Genomic DNA, 21,806 nt, shown 5'->3' with positions numbered 1-21,806 from the left:
CAAAGGTAGTTAAAAGATTGGAGGTAAGGCTTAGAAAGAATATTTAAAATAACTAGCAATTTCCTCCTTCTGAAAAAGGAGTTCTTCAACGTCAAGGCAGTGACTCAAACTTCGGGTCAAATTTTTCTAGAGAGCCCGTACTGAAGTGAGAGAGGTGCTTTTAGAGGGTTGACGGTCTACACTTTTGAACCGAGGGTCCGAGGATCCTCTCTCCCTTCAGTTCAGAGCTGATCTCGGCTTGGGGAGGTCGCGTGGGGCCGAGCACTGGCCGACCTCGACCCTCAGTTCCGGGGGTGCCCCTCCGGTCGATTCGCATCCTGGTCAGCTTGTGCTGGCAGAGGGTCCAGTTTTCACTAGGCTCCTCCATCTCAATGACTGAAATGAGTTTGGGTCCCTTAATGACAGAAGATTTTTAGGTTTTCATGTAGCTGCAACTCAGTAAAGGGTTAGAATCAAGCCGAGGGCATCCTGCTGTTTGGACTTCCCTGACCGAGGGCGTGACGCATCTGCACAAAAAAGGACCTACGCTGCATAACAAAGAAGGCTCTGACTGCTGCTAAGCAGATTGCAGGGGCGTCCAGAACCCCGGCCTTTTAGAAGAGCTGGATCCTCACCTGCCTGGGGTGCCTTAGCTATGTGCATGGAATAAAAACAGGGCCCAGAATCATCAGCGGTTCCCAAAGTGGGCATCTGAGGACCAGTGCTGGCGTCTGTGTCTATCTGTTCCAGGAGCTTTAAGGACGTTTGCAAGCCCTGCTCCCAGAGATTCCGGTCCCTCTTCCTTCTCAAAACATGGCTCTCAGGGGCTCAGCCCAAAAACCCAAGCTATGCCTGCCTCCTCCCTTTCTCCCTTTTTGGCAAGTTCTGTCTGCTCTACCTCAGCACGTGTCCTGGGCCACCCACGTCTCCCTGCCCCTGCCGTCAAGGGAGTCCTGGGTCTCCTACTTTCTTGCTTCCCCCCAACCCATCTCCCACCTACAGCCAGGGCAACAGTTCTTATAAGGAGAATGTGATGAAGACACTCCCCTGCTTAAAATCCTCCAGGGGTTCCATCCCCAACAGGAGAAGATCCGAGCCCTGCAAGGGCCGGACCTTGCCAAACCCTTGTCTCCACGCACACTGGAACTAGCAAGCTAGTTTCCACCTCGGGGCCTTTGCACGCTTGCTGCTCCTGTGCCTGGACTGCTGTGTCTCCAGACTTGGCAAGCCTGGTCCTTCCCGCTATTTAGATTTCAGTTCTAGTGTCAACTCTTCATGTCTGCCTTCTCTAAAGTCTCTCACTGCTCCCTCCCTCCCTCCGCACACCCTACTCACTCCTGGGCTCTATGCCTTCACATTCTCTGCCTTGGCTTGTTCACCATCTGCTTCCCCCTCACTACAATGTGGGCATCCACAAAAACAGTGTCCATGTTGGTCTTGTTCACTACAGCATCCCCTGGTCTACACAGGGTGTGGCACCTGGTGGGTATTTAATTAACATGTGTTGAGTGAGTGAGTGAGTGAGTGAGTGAATCATCAGGTTGAAGGTGGGACCTGGGAACCAGTAATGTTAAAAGGTGGTATGTGATGACTTCAGGCACACTGGCCGGTAGAGCCCCCTCCCTGACAACAATGTGGGTATAACTCGAAGGCTGCTGTGGCCCCATGAAACCAACGACTATGAAATGAACAGCAACAGATCCATGTACGGTTGAAAAGGAAAAACTTTCTGGTCAGAAAGTAGGTGATACGGAAGCAATTTTAAAATGTCACCTTTGTTTAAATGAAACATGAAACAAGGCCCAAGACCTCAGATACACCCATGTCCCCAGTAACTGGCGCTTCCCGAGAAGGAGAAAGCCAGCCGCAGGCCCCCTTCACGGCGCCGACACAGCTCACGCAGGCGCGAGAAGGAAACGTGGCAGTGCACGCCAGCTACGTGCTGGGAGGCCAGAGACGATGACACCAAAGTGAAATCACGAAATGAAACAGCAGGCGCAAGTCCAACAGCCACTGTGCTGTGTTTCCAGCCCCCCGGGTCACCTCGCCCCTTCTCAGCTTCCTCTGGTGGCTTCTCTTTGCTTCGTGTATATATATACGATCCACATGTGAGAGGAGCCTTAGGTGAGCAATCCCTAAGCCTTCCCTCCTGCGGGCTCCCTCCACGCTCCCTCCTCGCCACAGGAGTTAGGCACAGATCCCCAGGCCTTGTGTTTCTGCACAAGCTGTTCCCTGCTGGTGGCACCTACCTGACCCCACCTCCACTTCTTTCTACTCATTCATCTGGTTCCCAACTCCTACTCATCCCCCAGGACGCCCCCCTCCCCGACCAGCCTCACTCCTCCATGCCAGGCGCCCCCCAGGAGCTTACACGACATTCCGGACTGATGCCATGTTTCTCAGGGCGTGGCCTGTTGTCGATGAGACTACAACTGTATTTTCCAGTTCCAGTCTCATCTCCAGCATCAGCGGAAGCCCAGTCAGGACCTCCTGCACGCCTGTTGCAAAGAGCTGCACCAGCTTTCAGCATCGGGGCCTGCTGGGGTGCCTGGCGCTGCATCCAGGCTGGAGCGCCTACTGTAATGGAGAAGAGTGCCCCCCACAAGGGGACGTAACGTGCGTCGGTGAGGCCTGCTTTTGTCTCATCTGCAGCAACGTCGCACGGGGGGGCTTGATTCACAGCGGGCGCTCAGTACATGTTTGACACCTGAGCGAGCAAACGAGTGAATTCATAAACGAATACAAACTGAATGTGTCCTAATCCTGGGTCACAACCGATCGTTTAGGCCAGAACTGCTTTACGGGTATCTTGACAGTGGGACTCAACCCGGAAGAAAACTGCTACATCCTGATGAATGAAATGCAGGCCTGATGTGACTCGATTCTTTGCAAAAGCTAACCCTCCGTTGGAATCATCCAGACACATGACTGCAGTGAAGTTACGTTTTCAAGATCATGAGATGTCATTGATAAAACCATAAAAGTCACTCTCAGTGGTCAAATAAAGGTCCTTCGGAAGCATTCACACCACAAATCCCAAACCGAGGGCAAACCATTCACGCTCGTAAAGCATGAAAGCGAGGCTGTTGTTTCCACCGCAAATCCCCCGTATAAACACGACCATGGCTGTGCCCCAGCCGCCGCCCTCCTGAATTTACTTGCCAAACAGATCCAGAATTTTTTTCTCCAAAACCGGAGCAGGAATCAATTAAAATGTCTAATGCTGTGTTAACTAGCTAATACAGCAATTAGCACGAAGGGGCATTTCAAGCCTAGGAGTTTTCAGCAGCAGAACCATTTCATTCACTCTGTAAGATCTGTAATTGAAAGAATACCGTGAGAGACGCCTTTCATCAGCTCCATGAGTGACATTTCCTGCTTTGATAACCGGACAAGGAAAATCTAAGGCCCTGCAAGCTACCCAATTACATTTGATTAGTGAGTCAAAATAATCTAACAGCTTTTCATCACCGAGAGAAAAACTTTTGAAGAACGCTGTTGCCCACGCTTCTGCACAAACACTAATCTCTATCATTATTTTACAAGGGGGAATGTAATATTTAGTAAGTTATTTTTTTAATTAGACAATAGGCAGAGCCTCTTATTCATCACAACTTTAGATCAAAGCACAACGGGGGTGTGAGGATGAGTGTGGTGAAGGAGCGCGCACAACTTCAGAGTGGACGGGGTACAGGGGTCCAAGTCAAACAGGTCTGAGAACGAGCCCGCGTTTCAGGGAACACATCTGAAAACAGACTATGCACTCAAAGCCCTGTGACGTGTGCAGACAAGATCTGCCCGGGAGAACCGCATGGGACCCAAAACCCACGTGGGCACGGACTTCATCTCTACCAAATGATTTCCCATTCCTTCCAGGAATTCACATCGCCTTCTCCATCCATCCTCCCCCTTACAGGGTTCGGGTACCCTCCCTGGCCCTCCACATTCCACCTGCAGGGAGAAGGCAGATGCCCGGAGGACGGGGTGAGCCACCACGTGGTCCCTGGGGCCACACTGCTGTGCACAGCGATGCCTGCAGCTGCCTCTGAAGAGCCTGAGGTGTCACAAGGAAGAGAAGCCACGTGAGTGAGGAAAGAGAAGGGGAGACTAGGCAGAGAGGAAAGGAGAGATGGAGGTGGAAGGAAGTGGAGAAGATAAAGAAAACGATGCAGGAGGTCTGGCCCCTGTATAACATCGGGAACACTGCTCGAGAAGTCGCTGGAAACATCACTGTGAGAGTTTTCAGACGACCAGTTAGCAATTTCCTGTTGCTTCAAAGTAAAGACGTATCTGTGCTGCCTTTACCCCAAGAAGACCCCTCCTCCACGTCTTGGGCACGTTTCTTCCACAGGGAACTAGTACCTTTCATGCCCATAAAATATGTTTTTAATTCCAATGAAATAATTATACTGCCCTCCCAGGTAAAGTATTCTGTAAACAGGGTATTCAGAAATGTGATGGTCAACTCACAAGAGGTGGTTCTGCTGTAGACTTTATTTTTTAAATTAATTTATTGTTTTCATTCTTTTTTGGGGGGGTAGGTAATTAGGTTTATTTGTTTGTTTATTTCTTTTTTGTGGAGGCACTGGGGATTGAACCCAGGACCTTGTGAGCACGCTAAGCACCAGCTCTACCACTGAGCTCTACCCTCCCCCTCTTGCTGTAGATGTTAAAAACCAACAGCATGAGCCACTCAGGAAAGGCCAGTGACCTCCCCGCTCCTCAGTGAAAGACAGAGGCCGGGGTCTGAGCATCTGCTCCGCCTTTGCAATGCTTTTATTGTGCAATGAAGGGCAGACTTTAGACCTATTGGCCAATGATCCCACCGGCCAGGTAAAGAAAAAGCATTCAGACAGAATTAGAAGTCAGATCCAGTTGGCTGTAAAGTTAATCCTGAATGTTGCTCAATCCTGGCGACATTTCTAAATATTCCAGATAATGTGTTTTCTTCTGGTTTCCTGAGGCATGGACGGTGGCAGGCCCAAGAGCCCCGTGTGCCCAGGTTTCCAAAATCTCTCCCCAGGTGTCACGCGATCCCTGCGGGGCACGCTATCATGTGAAGAATTTAGAGAACTGGCCCTGGTAGGTCTGAAATGGAGCATTTGAAAACGATTTCCAGGGAGGAAGTTAAAAATGAGGGCAACGCAGGGGGAGGGTGTGGTTCAGTGGCAGAGCACGTGCTTAGCAAGTGCGAGGTCCTGGGTTCCATCCCCAGCACCTCCATTAAATAAACAAATCTTTAAAAAAAAAATGGAGGGAAATGTTGGTAACCCTTTGTCAGGATTTAGGGCTGAACAACTCAGGCAGTGAGGCCTTGCGGCCCACGGCTGTTTGGAAACAAGGTAAGTTGTGAAGCTGTCTTTGGGTTGGAGCCACAGGAGCTAATCGTTTCCCCTGCTCAGCTACAGCCTTGTCTCCCGTGCCCTCTGAAGCTGACCTCTTCCTCCATCAGAGAACCCCACTGTGGGGGGGGGGTCTCCTCACCCAGGGGCAGGACCACATGGAAGTCCTACCTCCTGTCCTTGAATGCAGCTCACTCACTCCTACAGTTCATCTGCCCATTGTTTCCTAGGCCTTCTCCATCCATCCTCCCCCTTACAGGGTTCGGGTACCCTCCCTGGCCCTCCACATTCCACCTGCAGGGAGAGGGCAGATGCCCGGAGGACGGGGTGAGCCACCACGTGGTCCCTGGGGCCACACCGCTGTGCACAGCGATGCCTGCCGCTGCCTCTGGAGAGCCTGAGGTGTCACAAGAGAAGCCACATGAGTGAGAAGAGACGGGGAGACTGGGCAGATAGGAGAGATGGAGGTGGAGGGAAGTGGAGAAGATAAAGAAAACGATGCAGGAGGTCAGAGTGTCCCCAGAGAAGCCAGCTGGGGCCCCACGCACGGCGGCCTGCGCTTCGCCTGGTGGATGGGGAAGGCAGAAATGCAGCGGGAGGCGGGTGCTAAGCACCAGACAGCTAAGAAGGAGCCGGCTGCTGGAAGAGGTGATGTGGTGTTTATCACTGTTCTGGAGTGTGGGTGGTGTTCTTGGGTTAGAGATTAATGTCTTTAACGTGAAGAATAGCGTAAATGCCCAATTTCTATGCAGCCATTCTGCAAATGGATGTTGAGCCCTCAAAGATTTGTATGATCTACTTTCCAAGCTGTGGAAGAATAAGTCAGAGCAAAGCCATCCTTCACTTATCCTGGAGAACACAGAGACCTATTTTGCCTCGCAGGTTCAGAGGGCAAAGTCCTTCAAAAGAGCGTTAAGGAGTGCCACACAGGAGTCATGTTTTCAGTTTTGTCACCCATTACTTGACTTTGTATGACAGAGGACATGGTGTGCAGACAGGGTCTCCCCGACCCTGGGGCCCTGGGGCCCTGACAGCACAGACTTTCTGTGAGATCGGTGGGCAATTTCCGTGCCCCACTGGGCAGACGCAGGCACTGGAGTGAGCGGGACCCTGAGTATTCTCAGCAAACAGGCATGTAACTGCTTCTAGGCAGGCAGACTGCTATTGCGTAGGAACTGATGCTGGCCCGAGAGTGGGGAGGGGGCCTGCCCGAGTGTCCCGAGGGCCACACTGCACCCCACGGCCTCCTTTGGTGGCCCTCTGGTTGCAGCTGGTTTTACCAGTTAAGGTTTACAGGCTCCAGAGGCTGCAACCAATGGCCAGCTCCTGGATCTTCTTCGGCTGCAAATTTACAGAACAGCGCACATTCCAGCTCCTGCAAGGTCTTCCTCCAATTAAAACAGAAAGAAAGAATTTGCATATTCTTAGGCCAATCTAAGAAAGTGCTCCCTGCAGTTTCAGAGTAAGCGAGGTCCTTTAAGACCTCCTGTCAAGTGGTACTGGTCCGAGCAGAGGGAAAAGGCCATTCTAAAGTCTTCTGCGGTTTACTGAAGGCTGCCAGATCGGTTCTTCTGCTTTAAGGACACCGTCACCTCGTACGAGCCGCGTGCCTTGGGGAGGTCAGTCTCTGGGTGTCAGCGCCCTTATCGGCACATTGGAACAAACACGCCCACTGCACGGGGACTAATCAGTGTTAAATGAGATACACGCAGCAACACAGGTGAAGCACTTCACAATGGTCTGACTCAGTAAAAACTCAATAAATGGCAGCTTTATCACCATTTATTATCCGAACTCTGTAGTCAAGGAAATATGGAAGTATTTTCTGTTGACCTTGAGTCTTCCCTAAACCCTCACCTACTGAGGTAACTCCACGTCTGGGGGGTGGGTTACCTGCTGGCTTCTTTTTTCTCCCCCACATCTTTCTCGTTCCTGATCCCTACTCACCCCAAACTGATTTAGGTGCCTGGGTTAATTCTGCTGGGACTAACGAATTATTTGACTAAAACAAATGGTTGTTTAAAAACCTAGCTGGCAAACTTACATTCGTCAGTGAACTCCGCACCCCCAGGGGACCATGGGAAGGGCTGGAGGAACGGACGTGGTCTGGAAGGACCGTGTTCTACGACGGCAGAGTCCAGGTCTTTCACTCTCTCCCTCTGGGAAAAAGGAGGCCTTGGCCTGGCCTCACTTCCCAGGGCGGCCCTGAGGGAGCAGACAGGAAAGGCACTGAGGCACCCCGTCCTATAGCAGGAAGAGTGAGCACCCACAGTCAATAACCTATAATGAGAAAGAATGTAAAAAGGAAAAACAAATGTGTGTGTGGCCGAATCACGATGCTGCACACCGAAAACTAACACAACAGTCAATTAAAAAAGAGGGAGCACCCAGAAAGGCGACCTCCCCTCTCTGACCCTGAGCAGAACGAGGAAAATGCCCACTTCCCTCCTCCCCTCCTGGTCATTTCAGACGCCTGACAGTGGCCCAGCCCTTTAACCTGGGTTTCTTGGGTGTGGCCGGCTACCCCCGAGCGCCCCATGATTCCACCGGATAGCAAAGACATGACGAGGAGCAGGAAGCATACAGGGTGTGTGAAGCAGCAAGCCTCCTACGAAGCTGTGATCATCGCACTGACCCAACATCCTGGCGCCCCGGGGGCTCTGTTTGCATGGAAACTGCCAGCATCTGGCTGCCATGACCCAAGCTTGGGGAAGTTAGCGTCTAGACTGAGTCTGCCATTTGCAGATGCACACACACTGAATAAAGCAAACGTTAACACTCCAAGGAACACAGGATGGGGAGAAGCCAGGGGCTGGTCTTCAGCCGCCCACCCAAGAGCAAGCCAGAGCACAGACAGGTATTGGTGGAGAAGAGCTGATCCACCCAGAGGACAGTGACCAAGAAAGCTTTAGAAGGCGAAAAAAGGGATTCCTTACTCAATCACAGACAAGAGGGCAGCAACACCCACACCCCTACAAGCGGGGAAGGAGAGACTGCGACACGTTCTCAACACAGTCAGCCAGACCTGGCTTCTGCTTCAGGTCTGCCTGGAAGGAATCACAGCAGATGTGTGACGCCCGAACAGCCCTGAGCCAAACGCACAGAGCCCGGGGGCGGAGAACGGCTCAGCGACAGAGCGCTGCACTCAGCGCACACGAGGTCCTGGGTTCAATCCCCAGTCCCTCCACCACCATAAATAAATAAATAAATAAAAACAAAGAAACCTAATTACCTCCCTCCCAATAATTGTACCCAAAATAAATGTTTTTTAAAAATAAATAAATAAATACATACATACATACATAACATGGAAAACAAACTTACAGTTACCAGGGGGAAAGGGGCTGGGAAGGGGTAAACTGGGAGCTCGAGATCTGCGGACACCAACCGCTGCGTACAAAACAGATCCACAACAAGCTCACGCTGCAGAGCACGGGGAACCATGTTCAGTATCTTGTAGCAACTTATGGTGACAAAGAACATGAAAACGAATGTCAGTACGTTCACGTGTGACTGAAGCACTGCGCTGCACACCAGAAACGGACACAGCACTGTACACTGACTATACTTCAACAAAAAAAAAATTAGGAGAAAAAAGGAAAAGACATAAAACCTCTGCTCAAAAAGCTTCCATAGCAGAGCTGAGAAAAGTACGCGGTCCTCCCACCCCCAGCCCCCTCACTTGGGAGAAAACAGGCTTCAGTACAACTGAATGAATTCCTTTGGCACCAGCTCCCCGAGCCTCTGAGCCCCATTTTCCACAGAAATGCTGGTTATGTGCTTCAGTCAGGATTAATTTAGAGATGTTCCTCCTTCCTCCTGCGTGTGTCAGAATCCTGCATCACAGGGAAACTCTCCCACGTCCATTCCCAGAATCCTCTTAAGACACCTGGTCTCATCAGAAGGTCAGATGGCCCCTCCAGATTCATCAGCCGCTGAACAAAGCGGGGACGATGTTCTCACTGCGCTGGAGTCTGCGAGATCATCAGCACCCGGACGAGAGAAAAACAGCGGAAAGGAAAGGCTCCGTCCCCTCGCCTCGTGAAGGCAGGGCGCTCTCTGCGGCCTGGGACTCGCTCTCATTTCCCCGAACACAAGGGAGAGTCGAGAGTGCAGAGGCCGCCGCGGGCCAGGCTGGGCTTAAAGATTTGAAGGCAGAGCGGATGTCCGACCTACCTCAGAAAACACAGTCAGGTCTGGAAAATGAGTGGCCCATCTGTTGCCCAGTTACAATCCTAAATTCTGCCTATTTTCACAAACGTATGTAAAAAAGTAACCCATGCTGACATGCCCGGGACCCAGGACCCAGGACCCAGGACCCAGGACCGAACTTTGTTCAGTGGTTTTAACTGCTCAGCAGAACCCGCGTGGAGACCGGCCCAGATCCTCCCCGAGAGGACTGTGCCCAGAGGGAGCGGCACCGGAGAGCTCTGGACCCTCTCGGGGCTCTGAAGTGCTGGCTGGGAGCGACTGGGCCCTCGGCGACGCCCCAAGGGCCTGCGAGAATTAGTGTAGCTTCCTCAAGTGACTCCCTCACTCCCGGGGGCTGGTCTGGGCTCTGAGAAAATCTGCCTCCCTGACGACTTGTGATCTAGTAACGGGGCAGTGATGGACTTCTGCTAACCGGAAGGTGTGCTTCCCTTCACTGGCAGAGACCTGTGTCTTTGGGGGCAAAGATTACTCGGCTTATTTGTGTGTATTTGTGTGTGGGCGGGGGGGGGGGGTACCGCTGCTTTGAACCTGAATCAACCCGTCCCCTCTACCACTCAGTGGCTGTAAAATCTCCCACGAGCCTCGGGCCCTGCCTCAGTTTCTTCGTTTGTAAAAGGAGGGGAGGAGTCCAATGATCCGGTCTCTTCTAGATCTGAAAAATCTGTGGTTTCTAGGCAAGGATTATCATTTGATGCAAACGTGCTGTTTGGAAAGCTACCAGCTTCAGCGGATTAATTTCATCTTCCCCAGGTCACTATTTTGGATGGAGGTCAGAGTGGCCCCTTAAGGCACACAGGAGAACAAAACCACTGGCTTGTACCCGTCCCCTCTCCTTTTTCCCGGTCATCGCCCAGCTCCGAAACAGCACGGTTTCTAGGATTATATTTGCTGTTGTTTCAATTTTTTTATTTTTTGCTGTTTATGTGCTGTTTTTCAAGATGTGAGTTTGGGGGCTGTAATTTCCTCTTGCCCATTCCAGTATTTGAGTGGGAAGCAAACTCTTTTTTGCAACTTGTAAATATGTAGAAAAACAACCCACCAAATTTCCTCTGGCCCTTCTGAGCCCTTAAATAGTAAACACGTGAAATCTGTGTTCTTTCTTTTATCCGCGGGGAGAGTGTAGCTTGTCCTGGGGGAGGGAGCGAGGGGTCACTTGCAAAACTGCCTTATCCTGTTACCCTCCGGGAGCAGATACGGGGCTTTTCATCTTGGGGTTGAAGAGGTGCAGGCAACCTGCCCTCCAAGTCTCTCTCTTCGTGGCTCATTGGTGGTGAGGTTAACAAGACAAAGACACACGTTTAAAAGGGCGCATTCGTCTCCCCAAATGATATTTTAAAACCACAACTTTTGCAGGAAGAGGGTGCGAGGCCTGGGCTACAGGTTTTGGGGGTGACTCGGAGGCCAGGCCAGGAGGGAGAGGCCTTTGCCAGGAGATGTTCCCAGCGGCGGCAGGTAGACAGCGCCCAGTGGACGAACCACGAAACCCTCCCCAGAGCAATGAGTGTTGGACTGCTGCCGGTCATAGACCTCATTAGTGGGTCGTGAAATCAATTTAGTGGGTCATGACTGGAAATTTTTAAAAAACATGAAATAAATTAAACTAAAGCAGAATAGAATAGGAACTAGCAGAGCGCACGGCGTGAACAAGGTCAGGTACCGTCCAGGGGAGCTGTGGTTCGGGGGGGTGTGTGCGGGCGTGGGTGTGGTGTTCGGGTAGAACTTACTTCTTACTGCAGGTCTTGGTGAAAAAGTTTGAAAGCCTGTGCCCTGGAGAAACACACGCCAACACACAAGTCTCGGTGCTGCCTTCGAACACCTCAGTCTGGTTTTCGCAGGGTAAATTTATCAACAAAGGAAAAGGAATTCTTCCGAAGCAAATGGTCACCTCACAACTCTGTATTTAAACGATCCCTAAGTTATTCTGAATTCCACTTTTCCTTCTCTGAAAAATACTTAAACGGAATCACTCTCTCAACCGAAGCCCAAACTGTGAAGTGGGTCCAGTCTGTCCTTCTTTCCCCTGGGGCACCTCCCGCCCCTCATCGGGGCCCCCAGGGTATCCGTATCCTCTTTCCTTCTCCAAAGCAGATGCTCATGGAAGACCAACAAATGCATTAACCAACCACATAAACGGCTGACAATGCGCTAATAGGTCCCGTTCCCAAAGGCAGTTATATTTTAGCCAAATATGGAATCATATGCCCTGTAAAAGAATCTCATACACTTTAACTACAGGGAAAGGAAAAGAGACACTTGGAGATAATGCTTTCCTAGCACCCTCAGAGTCTTACCTGTGGCTCTGTACTGATTTCATAACCTTTTCTGTTTTTACATTTCCTGTGCATTTGTCTTTTTTGGAGGGAGAGGATTGTGATTAGGTTTATTTATCTTTTCTTTTTTTTTTTTTAATGGAGGTAATGGGGATTGAACCCAAGACCCTGTGAATGCTAAGCCCCGCTCTACGCCTGAGCTACACCCTCCCCCACCCCTGTCATTTGTGGAACAACTTCAGCAGTCTTTTTTTTTTTCCAATAGACATTAATGACATTGTTTTATCATAAAATCTTTGAGAGAAAATATTTTGTCTTACTCAACTTTGTATCTATCTTACAGCCAACTGACTGCCTGGCAAATTTTAAGTCCTCAACTGGCAGGAGTTAACGACTATTAGACAATTTTACTACTCTGTATAACACATGTGGTGAGACTGTAACACATGGCAAACTATTAAGAGGTGCCAGCCCAGTGTTCACAGCAGCACTATTTACAACAGCCAAGACATGGAAACAGCCTAAGCGTCCACCGACAGACGACTGGATAAAGAGGTCGTGGTGTATTTATACAATGGAATACTACTCAGCTATAAAAAATGATAAAATAATGCCATTTGCAGCAACACAGATGGCTCTGGAGAATGTCATTCCAAGTGAAGTAAGCCAGAAAGAGAAAGAAAAACACCATATGATATCACTCATATGTGGAATCTAAAAAAAAAGACAAATGAACTTATATATAAAACAGAAACAGACTCACAGACATAGAATACAGACTTGTGGCTGCCGGAGGGATGGAAGGTCTAAACTGGGAGTTCAAGATTTGCAGATACTGACTGGTATACATAGAATAGATAAACAAGTTTATACTGTAGAGCACAGAGAACTATATTTAATATCTTGTAATAGCTCACGGTGAAAAGATATGAAAACGAATATATCTATATTCATGTATGACTGAAGAACTGTGCTGCACACCAGAAATTGACACAACATTGTAAACTGACTATACCTCAATTAAAAAAAAAAGAAGAGTACAGGTGCCTGTTATTTTTCCTGAATGTAAGAGTACTGCAGAAAGCTTCCACACACTTGGCCTGAAACATTAACAACAATGTTAAAATAGCACTGACCTGCCCAGCATATCACATATGCCAGGCTCCCGGGATGAGATGCTTTGCCCCCATAGTTTCCTTTATTCCTCAAAAAATGTCCTCAATAGAAGTATTTATCCCCCCATATGCCCCCAGCTCCCCGCAAACACCCCATGAAGCCGAGAAAACTGAGGCTCAGAGACTGCCCGCCTGTGTAGTTATTAAACAGCAAAGACCGGATCCGAATCAGCCCCTCTGACTCTGAGGTCATGCTTTCCCACCCTTAGGTCTCCTGACCTGTCGGTTGGGTCTAAAGTGATCATCTTCATCTTCAGATCCCTCACCTGTTCTCTCCAGGACAAAGCTGTGAGCCTAACAGCAGCAGCACAGCTTTGTCTGTTCTATTTTCAGTGACCAGCGCCCGACTGTCCCGGAGGCCGCCCACTCAGGCCTGGCCTGACAGCTAAGGCAGTAGATTCTGCTGGCCTCCCATCATCTCCACGGTGGGCCGTCCTTCCACGCAGGACAAAGGCCCAGAGAGCAGGGCTGGACCGCCTGCAGGCCTCACAGCAGGCTGTTGGGGGCCTAGTGACTTATCAGGATCCATTCAGGTAACTTTTGTTTCCGTGACAAATCATGGTGCAGGATGAAGTCGGCCATGGAAAGCACTGGTTTCCGTTTGCACCTGGCTTCCAATCCCCAGCCAGTCCACACACACTACTTTAAACAGAAACCTTTAAATTAAAAGTCTGCTGTGCACTGTCCTCTGGGATTCTTACATCTCCTCCTAAAATCCGAGGTGATCAGAAGCCCTAGGCCTGAAGCAGCTTTGTCTTCCCCCAACAGTAAAAGGAAGAAACTGATTTGGGAACAGATAAGACTTCGACATCAAATCCAGGATTCATTTTTGTGTTTTAAAATCGAGAACGAAACCGCTGACCACCAAGTGCGGTTTGGTGGTGATTCTCAGATCCGAAACTTCTCTGTAACTTCCCCATATCAATTCAGTCTTAAGTTTCAGGAAATAAAATAATTATGGAGTTAAACAGAGACCCTTGCACAAACAAGTACTGTGTTTACAATGTACCAATCCATTAAAATCAGCGGCAGACACAGATTATGAGCACTAAAACGCAGCCAGGCAGACCAGCACTCACCGGCGGCCCCCGCCCCATCCGATGACGGAAAACATCCTATTGGAATCTGCTCCCAAAACAAAGGCTTTCCAGAACTAACTAACTAACGTCAAGATAAACAGGTAGTAAATACCGACTGCATGCTACTAACCACTGGTATCATTTGCATTCTTTAGCGTCTAAACACAAGGAAAGGTTGGCATTCTTTTCTCCTAAATTGGCACCACTCTAATCTAGCTCTTAATTTGGTATTTTTTTAAAAGTTTACTAGGTGCTGTTTCACTCTGGCTTAAATTTTTTCGATAAGCCACCAAGGTGAGGGGAGTCAGTAAAGACATTCGGCTATTCAGAAAAAAAAAAAACCTACTCAGTTTCCTCTATTTTACACTTAAAGCCACACCGCCACAAGGAGAACTCTGTAGATAAAAGCCCCAGAAAGTGAGGCTGCCGCGGTCCTGAGGTCAAGGGCGCAAGACATCACGCGAAGGAAAGGAAGGAAAGTGGGTTTTCAGGTCCAGGCCCGAACCCCGCGGCGCAGGCGCGGCGCCCGACGCAGGCACGGAGCCCGCGGGGCAGGCGCGGGGCCCACGGCGCCGGCGCGGAACCCATGGCGCAGGCGCGGCGCCCGGCGCCCGCGGCGCACATACCTTGAGCTCCCGGAAGAAGACGCTGCTGCGGGCCCACTCCACGATGGTGAAGAGCGTCTGGTCGGCCATCTTGCACATGAGCCCGAACGTGCTGAGCCGCTCGTGCCTGCCGCGGCCCGCCTGCTCCTGCTGCAGGTAGGCCGCGATCTTGGCCTGGACCTGGGGCTCCTCGGGCTCGCACTTGAGCAGCTCCAGGATGAGGTGCGGGACGCTGGCCGGGGAGCTGGTCTGGTAGCCGTCCACGTAGGAGTAGCCCAGCACGGACTCGGGCGAGCTGCCGTAGGGGTCGGGGTACTCGGACTTGATGGCCCGGCTGGGGAAGTGGCCGTACGGCGGGTAGCCCTGCAGGCTGCCGTGCGGCGGCATGGTCATGCTGATGGGCGACGTGACGAAGGGGCTTCTGTCGAAGTCTGTGGGAGGCAAGGCAGCGTGGCTCAGAGGCAGGCCTTTGGAGGCCGAGTGGATGTTCTGGATCGCAGACGAGATGCCCAGCTCCGAGGGCATAGCTTGGATCACCTGGGACATGGCTTCCAGCTTGAGTCCGTTGGCTCGGATGAGGGCCTTTTTCTGCTGCTTCAGGGCTCTGTCCCTCTTGTACATGGGCCCAAACTTATTCCTGCCGCCGCGCATTCGGTCGGCCCTGACCGCTGTCGGGGCAGAAACAGGAATTGAGGGTGTAAGTAAGAGGTTGATTATTAGCATCCTCCAGATCTTTATTTTGTTTAATTTTTTTAAACTTCTTTTATTTTGGGGGGAGTTTGCTTTTTTGTTTTAGGGGAAGGTAATTAGGTTCATTTATTATTAATTAGGTAATTAGTTGTATTTATTTATTTTAAATTTTATTTATTTATTTGAGGGGAGGTCATTAGGTCTGTTTATTTTTAAATGGAGATACGGGGACTGAACCCAGGACCTCGTGCATGCGAAGCACACCCTCTACCACTGAGCTATACAACCCCCCCCCCATCTCGAGATATTTAGAAAGGCTGAAAATTGATCAGAAGTGGTTGGTGGGTGGTTGCTTTCATTACAATAACCCACAAAGATTCCCCAAAAAAGCCATGTCCTCTTTATTTATGAATTCTTTACTCCAAGTGTGTTTGTCATTAAAAAAATATTTTGGATACAAAGGGAAATTAACCCTTTGGTGGACTGACGAGATTTCTTAACTATTGTGAAGAGATTTCTTAACTATTGCTACACACAGGGGAGGTTTTGTACTGATAAAGTATCATGTATTATGCTGGCTGTGTTGTGATTCTCTGTATGGAAACTCACACTGCTGAAAGGGAGAACAGAGCAGAGTCAAATAACCCGTTTCTGGGTTCTGTTGTGCCCGTGAACATCTCCCTCGCTCAGAGCCCTTCTGACTGAATTCACTGCAGAAGGGCTGGGCACACGCTCTTAGAAAATCACCCTCACCTGGACTCTGTGAGCACACATCTGAGACCTACCAGTTACTGTTTTTAATTCTAGTGGAACTGGACAGAATTTAAAGCAAATTCATTTCAGAAGCTGTCAGAACGGCCCACCATCTCAACACCGTCTGGCATGTGGGGCCATGTCTCGTAATTAAGTTAGCATAGTGGCCAATGGCCATGAGACAGGAGCCGGAGACCCCTGAGAGCCTGTGACATGTTGAAATTGCTGGAGGTGAAGTTTTTGAACTTTTTATCTTAGGATTAGTATCACATTAAAAATTTATTGTGAAGGGTATCCAGGTATCCAGAATACTGCACAAGACAATAGAGTTTTTCATCTGGATGATGATTTATTGAATGAGCAATTGTTTCATATCCCTGTCAAGGAGGTCTAAGTATGCACCAACACAAGTGACTTATAGTTAAGAAAGTGTACTTTTTAAGGGTAAGAAATGCAACCTTTTCCTTTTGTTTAAAAAAAAAAAAGGACTCAAATGACATCATATGCTTATCTTCTGAGTCTCCTACTAGAGTAAGCATGTACCACACTGCTTTGCAGTTTGGAAAATACAGGGATTGGTAATAAAGAAATTAATAAGCATCAATTAATTCCTTTCTCAGTCTTGTCTTAAAAGCAACACTGACTTCACAGTCCTCCTGATAACCAAAGTGGCTACTTCTCTGGGAAGCAATCTGTCAGCAATGCAGCAGGTTTATTTGAAACTTTTTGAGTGTTTCTATCAAGTCTGAGTGCCACACAAACAGAAAAGCCCCAGACAACTGGCTTGTGCCTCATTCATCGAATAGCATGCACTGTGCATCTGGTGCACGCTGGTGATGCGTGCCCCTTCCTGCTACTTTCTTTGCAGTATGTATTTAATCTTTGGAAAGTCAGTAGGTCAGAGGCTGAAAAACAGCAACACACCATGATAGTCCATGAACGACAAATCATTTACAGCGGTCACCTATTAACTTTCTGTACGTCGTAAATGCAGGGTCTACTTTTTCAACATAAAGTTTAATGTGACTTTTGAGGAACCATTCTTGTCAAACCAACACTACCGATTTAATAGTTCATTATTTTTCACGTTTCCAGCTTCTCAGATTTTTTTTATTTTGCAGACTCAGTCATCATCTTAAAGAAACGTGCTTTTCCACACTATCAAAATTGATAACTGTACGTGAGAAACTCCTTTTTTACAATTAAAAGCTTTAATTCTTGCTCTGGAGTCATGAATCTAGTAGTTACAATTATGACAGGCACACTTTTGTAAAAGGATTAAAATCACACTGTTAAAAGGGCGTCCTGCTCTGGAGACTTAAAGGATTTTTAAAAATATTTTCACGAATTATTTGTATTTGTTCTCAGTTGAATCACTTTGGTCCTGCTTTCATTTAACCTGTCCTTTCATCTAACCTAAGAAATATATCTGCGCCTCAAACCAAAACAGGTGGGGGAGGGGAAAGCCTGATATTAACAATTTTTTTCCTAGTAGATTTCACCAGTGTTTAAATGAAACTCAGACTGTTCTGCTGACAAAACATAAAACGATCTTACATTCCTGTCAATAGTGTTAAAAGACTAGAAAAATACTGTTACCATGTTATAAGTACAGTGTTGTTTTAAATCCTGTGTCCTTGGAGACTTTTAACAGGCAGTAGTCTTTACAAGAAACTTACCTTCTAGCTTCATTCCAACACTTAGACATTTTTGAAATCGACAGTAAGGACAACGTTTTCTCTGTGTTTTGTCAATTTGGCAGTTCTGGTTTTCTATACACGTGTACCTTTTATTATTTTGGACGGTTCGCTTAAAAAAGCCCTATAAGAGAAAAACAGCAAGACATGTTACAAACCTAACACCCGTCTCTTCCATTGTTTCATTTTAAGGAAATCACCAGTAAATCTTTTCATTGCGCCATCTGAGACCTTCTGTGGTTCTGTGGTTTGTTTCACGTTTTAACAAGATCAGCCCTCTCAAACAGCACCAGGCCGTGCTGGAGCTTTTTCTGGCATCAGAGTTCTGTTTCTCAAGAATCACATCAAATCTTGGGGAGATTTGGCTACACAGCATTTCATATCAACATTCAGAGAAAAACACTTTCTATATTGACCAGTAATTTTTTTGGAAAAAAAAAAAGTTTTCCTATTAACCTTCCTATTCCAGGTGAAGCACTCTTAGAGAGCTGCGTTGTTTTTAAGCAGCCCGATACAAGTTCAGTGGCAAACTACTGTAAAATACCAGTGGAAAAATGGAATAGCAAAAACCACAGATTTTTTAAAATAAATGTCAACATTAGATAGTGAAAAGCAAAAGGATTTAAAGAATAAAACGGGAAATTATTTGTAATTCCACTGGAATACATTCAAGTTGGGGAACTGTGTAAAAAAAAAAAAAGGTGCAACTAATTGGGGAAGAAAAAATAATGTATAGCAGAGAGTTGAAATTTAGCAGAGTGTATGCCTTCCTTATATTTCATGCAAAAGAATTAATCAAATATAAAATCTGTAGCTTTATAACATAGTAACAAGTTGGATGGTGTTTTCTTTACATTTGTCCTACTGGCCACAAAGTGAAACCATCTTACTTTGTTATAGAGAAAAAGGATTTTCCTGGCAGTGGTTTAAGTAATTGTACTGAGTTTTCTACTTTTAAAAATGTTAAACAATAGGGAGTATCAAGTTTACCAGGAATATACAAAAAAGGCCTGAGATAAATCCTTAATGTATAGTTGACATTGTTAGTGACAATATAGTACATGTGACACATTACAATTTCTTGCATTTAAACAGGTCATGTAATATATTTATGAAACCTATTTTTATAAACTTAAGGTCTGGTTTCTTATTCTTTGTGATATAAATTTCAAAACATCTTAAAATTATTTTTGGAATAAATCAGGATGAAATCCCGCCATTGAGAATTTAGACTTTTATGTCTGTGGATAAAAAATGTTTAGATGTGCAGCACAGAAGACTCTGAAGTTAAAATGTATTTGGGAAATACTTTGTCATCCTCCCCCTTGAGAACAACGATGCTTTAAATATATATAAGTCAAGCAAAATCAATATTTTGGACTGTTAGCAATAGAAGTCTTTCTACAGCTACATCACTTTACTACAATAAACTATTTTAAAGCCATGAGACTGGCAAAGTTTTCTAAACAGCATAAATTTCTTTGCCTTGGGAATTAAATCAGACACATATTTCTAAGAATCATCTCCCTGAGACTAACTCTCTCCCTCTCTCATTTTTAATTGAGTCCAAAAAAGACAGCCTACATTTAGCTGTAAGAAGTAATCCAACAGTTTACTTTGCTTTTGGACATATTTTGCGGGTAGCAACGTAGAAGCAAACCTTGCAGCTTTCACAGGTGAGGAGCCCATAATGGTACCCAGACACTTTGTCTCCACACACCGGGCAGAGCTCTTCCAGATCTTCATCATAGGAGTAATTCACCATTTTAAACTGAGACACTGAAACAAGAAATGCAGGCACATGTCCAGTTAATTTGATCAGTAGGTTTTAATCCTGCAATCAGAAGTATTGTGGTCATTGGGGGGCAAACATCACCAGGTAAAATATAAAATAACAATGTTTGACCCAAGTGTACAGAAGAGAGCTATTCTCAGTGAAAGTAAAACATCTTTGGGCATCAATGAACATGCACTTTCTATTATTTTAATTTTAAAATAATTCCAGTTTCTATTGTTAAAAATCTTTTAAGCTGACCCGTGGAACACAAGCCTCCTAACTCTATAGAGCAACAAATCAGAATAGAAACACGAATTGCATAAAGAACCAACTTAGAATTCCCTTTAAAGCTCCTCCATGCTCAAGTTCCAAAACGTCACCTTTGCCTAAGGGAGAGAAAGGAACACAGGCGTTCTCCTCCCACTCTTGAGGTGAGCTGGCTCCAAGTACACCCAGCTCTAAGGATGCCTGGGGATAGCAACACAGATTTGCAAACACTTGATGGAGGAATGGAAGCCCCAAAACCTGCTTCTCTGCGGCCCCCTGCAACCCCAGCCTGCAGCTCCCAACGTTCAGATTAGATTAATCGAAATATTCAGTTCCGTATTGATAGGGCTCCTGAGTACTTTCATCTCCACACTTTTGAAAATCTGTAAAAATAAAAAGGAAAAGGGGAGGATGCCCGGCTGGAAAACAAACAAACAAACAAAAACAAAAGGAAAAGAAAAAAAAGATACACATGAGGGTTTGGTTTCCTCGCAAAGTACTGAAGTTCCTTAATGAACTTCACATGTTTCTGATCATCATTGCAAAATATAAACACCTTGAGTTCGCCCTGTTCAAGTTAAACAGAAATCAGGCCGCGGCTGCGCGCGGCTCCCTGCAGGGATCGGGTAACCGCCTTCCTCCGGACACAGCCCCTCGAAGGCGTCTTCGCAGCTCAAGTTTGGATGAACTGCCCAGGAGGAGCCGTGGCCAGGAGACCCCAGATAATACCTGATGCGGTGCCTCCCAGAGAGTCGGGCCACGCGGGTCAGGGCTCGGAGCGCGCGGCGGGGTCGGACGGCACAGATCCGCGCAGCCCGGCCGCCGCCCGAACCCTCCGGGCACCTCCGTGAAACTCCGGGGCGCAGTCGCCTCTCGCCCCTTGCTCAACTTTCGGCTACACACAGGCGCACAAACGCCAAGTCAAGTTTGTTTTAAGTTAATCAGTGGCGTTTGCAGGGGGCGGGGCGGGGGGATGGGGAGCCCAGGGCCGGGCAGAAGTTTCCTCTGATTTGTTTACCGAAAAGGAAAGGGAGAAAGAGCCCCCACTCCGTCCCCAAAGTACCCGGCCACTCTGTCACCACGTTGGCTGCCTTGCCGACTATTTCCTTGCTAAAGGTTTTCTTTACGGATTATGGGGGCCTCTGGACACGGCCTTCGGGGTGGGGGTCACTTGCAGCGCTTCTCGGCTGAGGGCCAAGCCCTGGCCCGCAGAGTGGAGCCAGCACTCCCGGAGACACAGAGCCCTGGGCTGGGGCAGAAATCAGAGTGAGTGAGCCAGAGTTGTGGGATTCGGGGGTCGGGCGGTGGAGGTGGAGAGCTCCTGGGAAAAGATGTTCCAGCAGAGGCAGGCCCCTGGGCTCCGTGAAATAGAAATAAAGAGATGCCTGCCCGAGTTCCAGCCCTGAGGGGTCCGAGATGGGGTTCGGGGAACCTGGGGGCTTGGGAGAGGCTGAGGGTTCCAGAAGTTTGTAACCCCATCCCTCCTAAAGCTGTGACTGTTGTCTTGAGGCACATTTTAGGGACAGGAAAAAAGTGTGCTTGACTAAGTGTTCTTTCCTACCTCCCCCTTTCCCCAACAAAGTCAGCTCTAACTCCGCACCCGAGGGGTCCACAGGGGTGACCGTTCACAGGGAAGCCGTGCGTGCCTCGGGGATCCAACACTGAAGAGACCGAGGCTGGGGACCCTCTTGGAAAATTCAAAGACAGACGCCGAGGCCGACGCCGCTGTGCGAGACTGGGGCGTCCTTCTGTCTCCCAGGGGCTATAACCCAAGTCAGCGTTTGGGGACCCGAATCCGTAGGGGATTGAGACAGTAGAGGAGACCGTGCGGCCTTGGAAAGCTAAGGCCGCAGCAGCACGCGAAGTTCCCCCGACTGTCCTGGAACCCAGGAGCTTGGGAGTGGGGTCCCCGTCCCCAGGGGCTCCTCTCGAGCCACAAGCTGCGTGGCCTGGAGGAAGC

At 48.3% G+C, this 21,806-nt stretch overlaps 1 protein-coding gene across 6 annotated transcripts in view; it reads right to left on the bottom strand.

Annotated features, from left to right (window-relative positions):
* NR5A2 (nuclear receptor subfamily 5 group A member 2) overlaps positions 1 to 21,806 on the bottom strand; it is a 110,595-nt gene that overhangs the window by 75,492 nt on the left and 13,297 nt on the right. For 4 of the 6 annotated variants that reach the window (XM_032466828.1, XM_032466824.1, XM_032466823.1 and 1 more), the window contains 3 exons: positions 19,463 to 19,581; positions 17,785 to 17,926; positions 14,684 to 15,330 (listed from right to left, as the gene is read on the bottom strand). In XM_032466828.1, the coding sequence (XP_032322719.1) occupies positions 14,684 to 15,330; positions 17,785 to 17,926; positions 19,463 to 19,581 (908 nt within the window). Of the gene's footprint in view, positions 1 to 14,683; positions 15,331 to 17,784; positions 17,927 to 19,462; positions 19,582 to 19,959; positions 20,135 to 20,575; positions 20,710 to 21,806 lie in introns of those variants that run through there. The other 2 variants (XM_032466825.1, XM_032466827.1) reach the window with 2 other exon arrangements.

The sequence above is a fragment of the Camelus ferus genome, chromosome 23 (genome assembly GCF_009834535.1).
Source record: "Camelus ferus isolate YT-003-E chromosome 23, BCGSAC_Cfer_1.0, whole genome shotgun sequence".
Lineage (NCBI taxonomy): Eukaryota > Metazoa > Chordata > Mammalia > Artiodactyla > Camelidae > Camelus > Camelus ferus.
The sequence above is the reverse complement of the archived record's forward strand: the minus strand, read 5'-3'. Positions and strand labels throughout refer to the sequence as shown.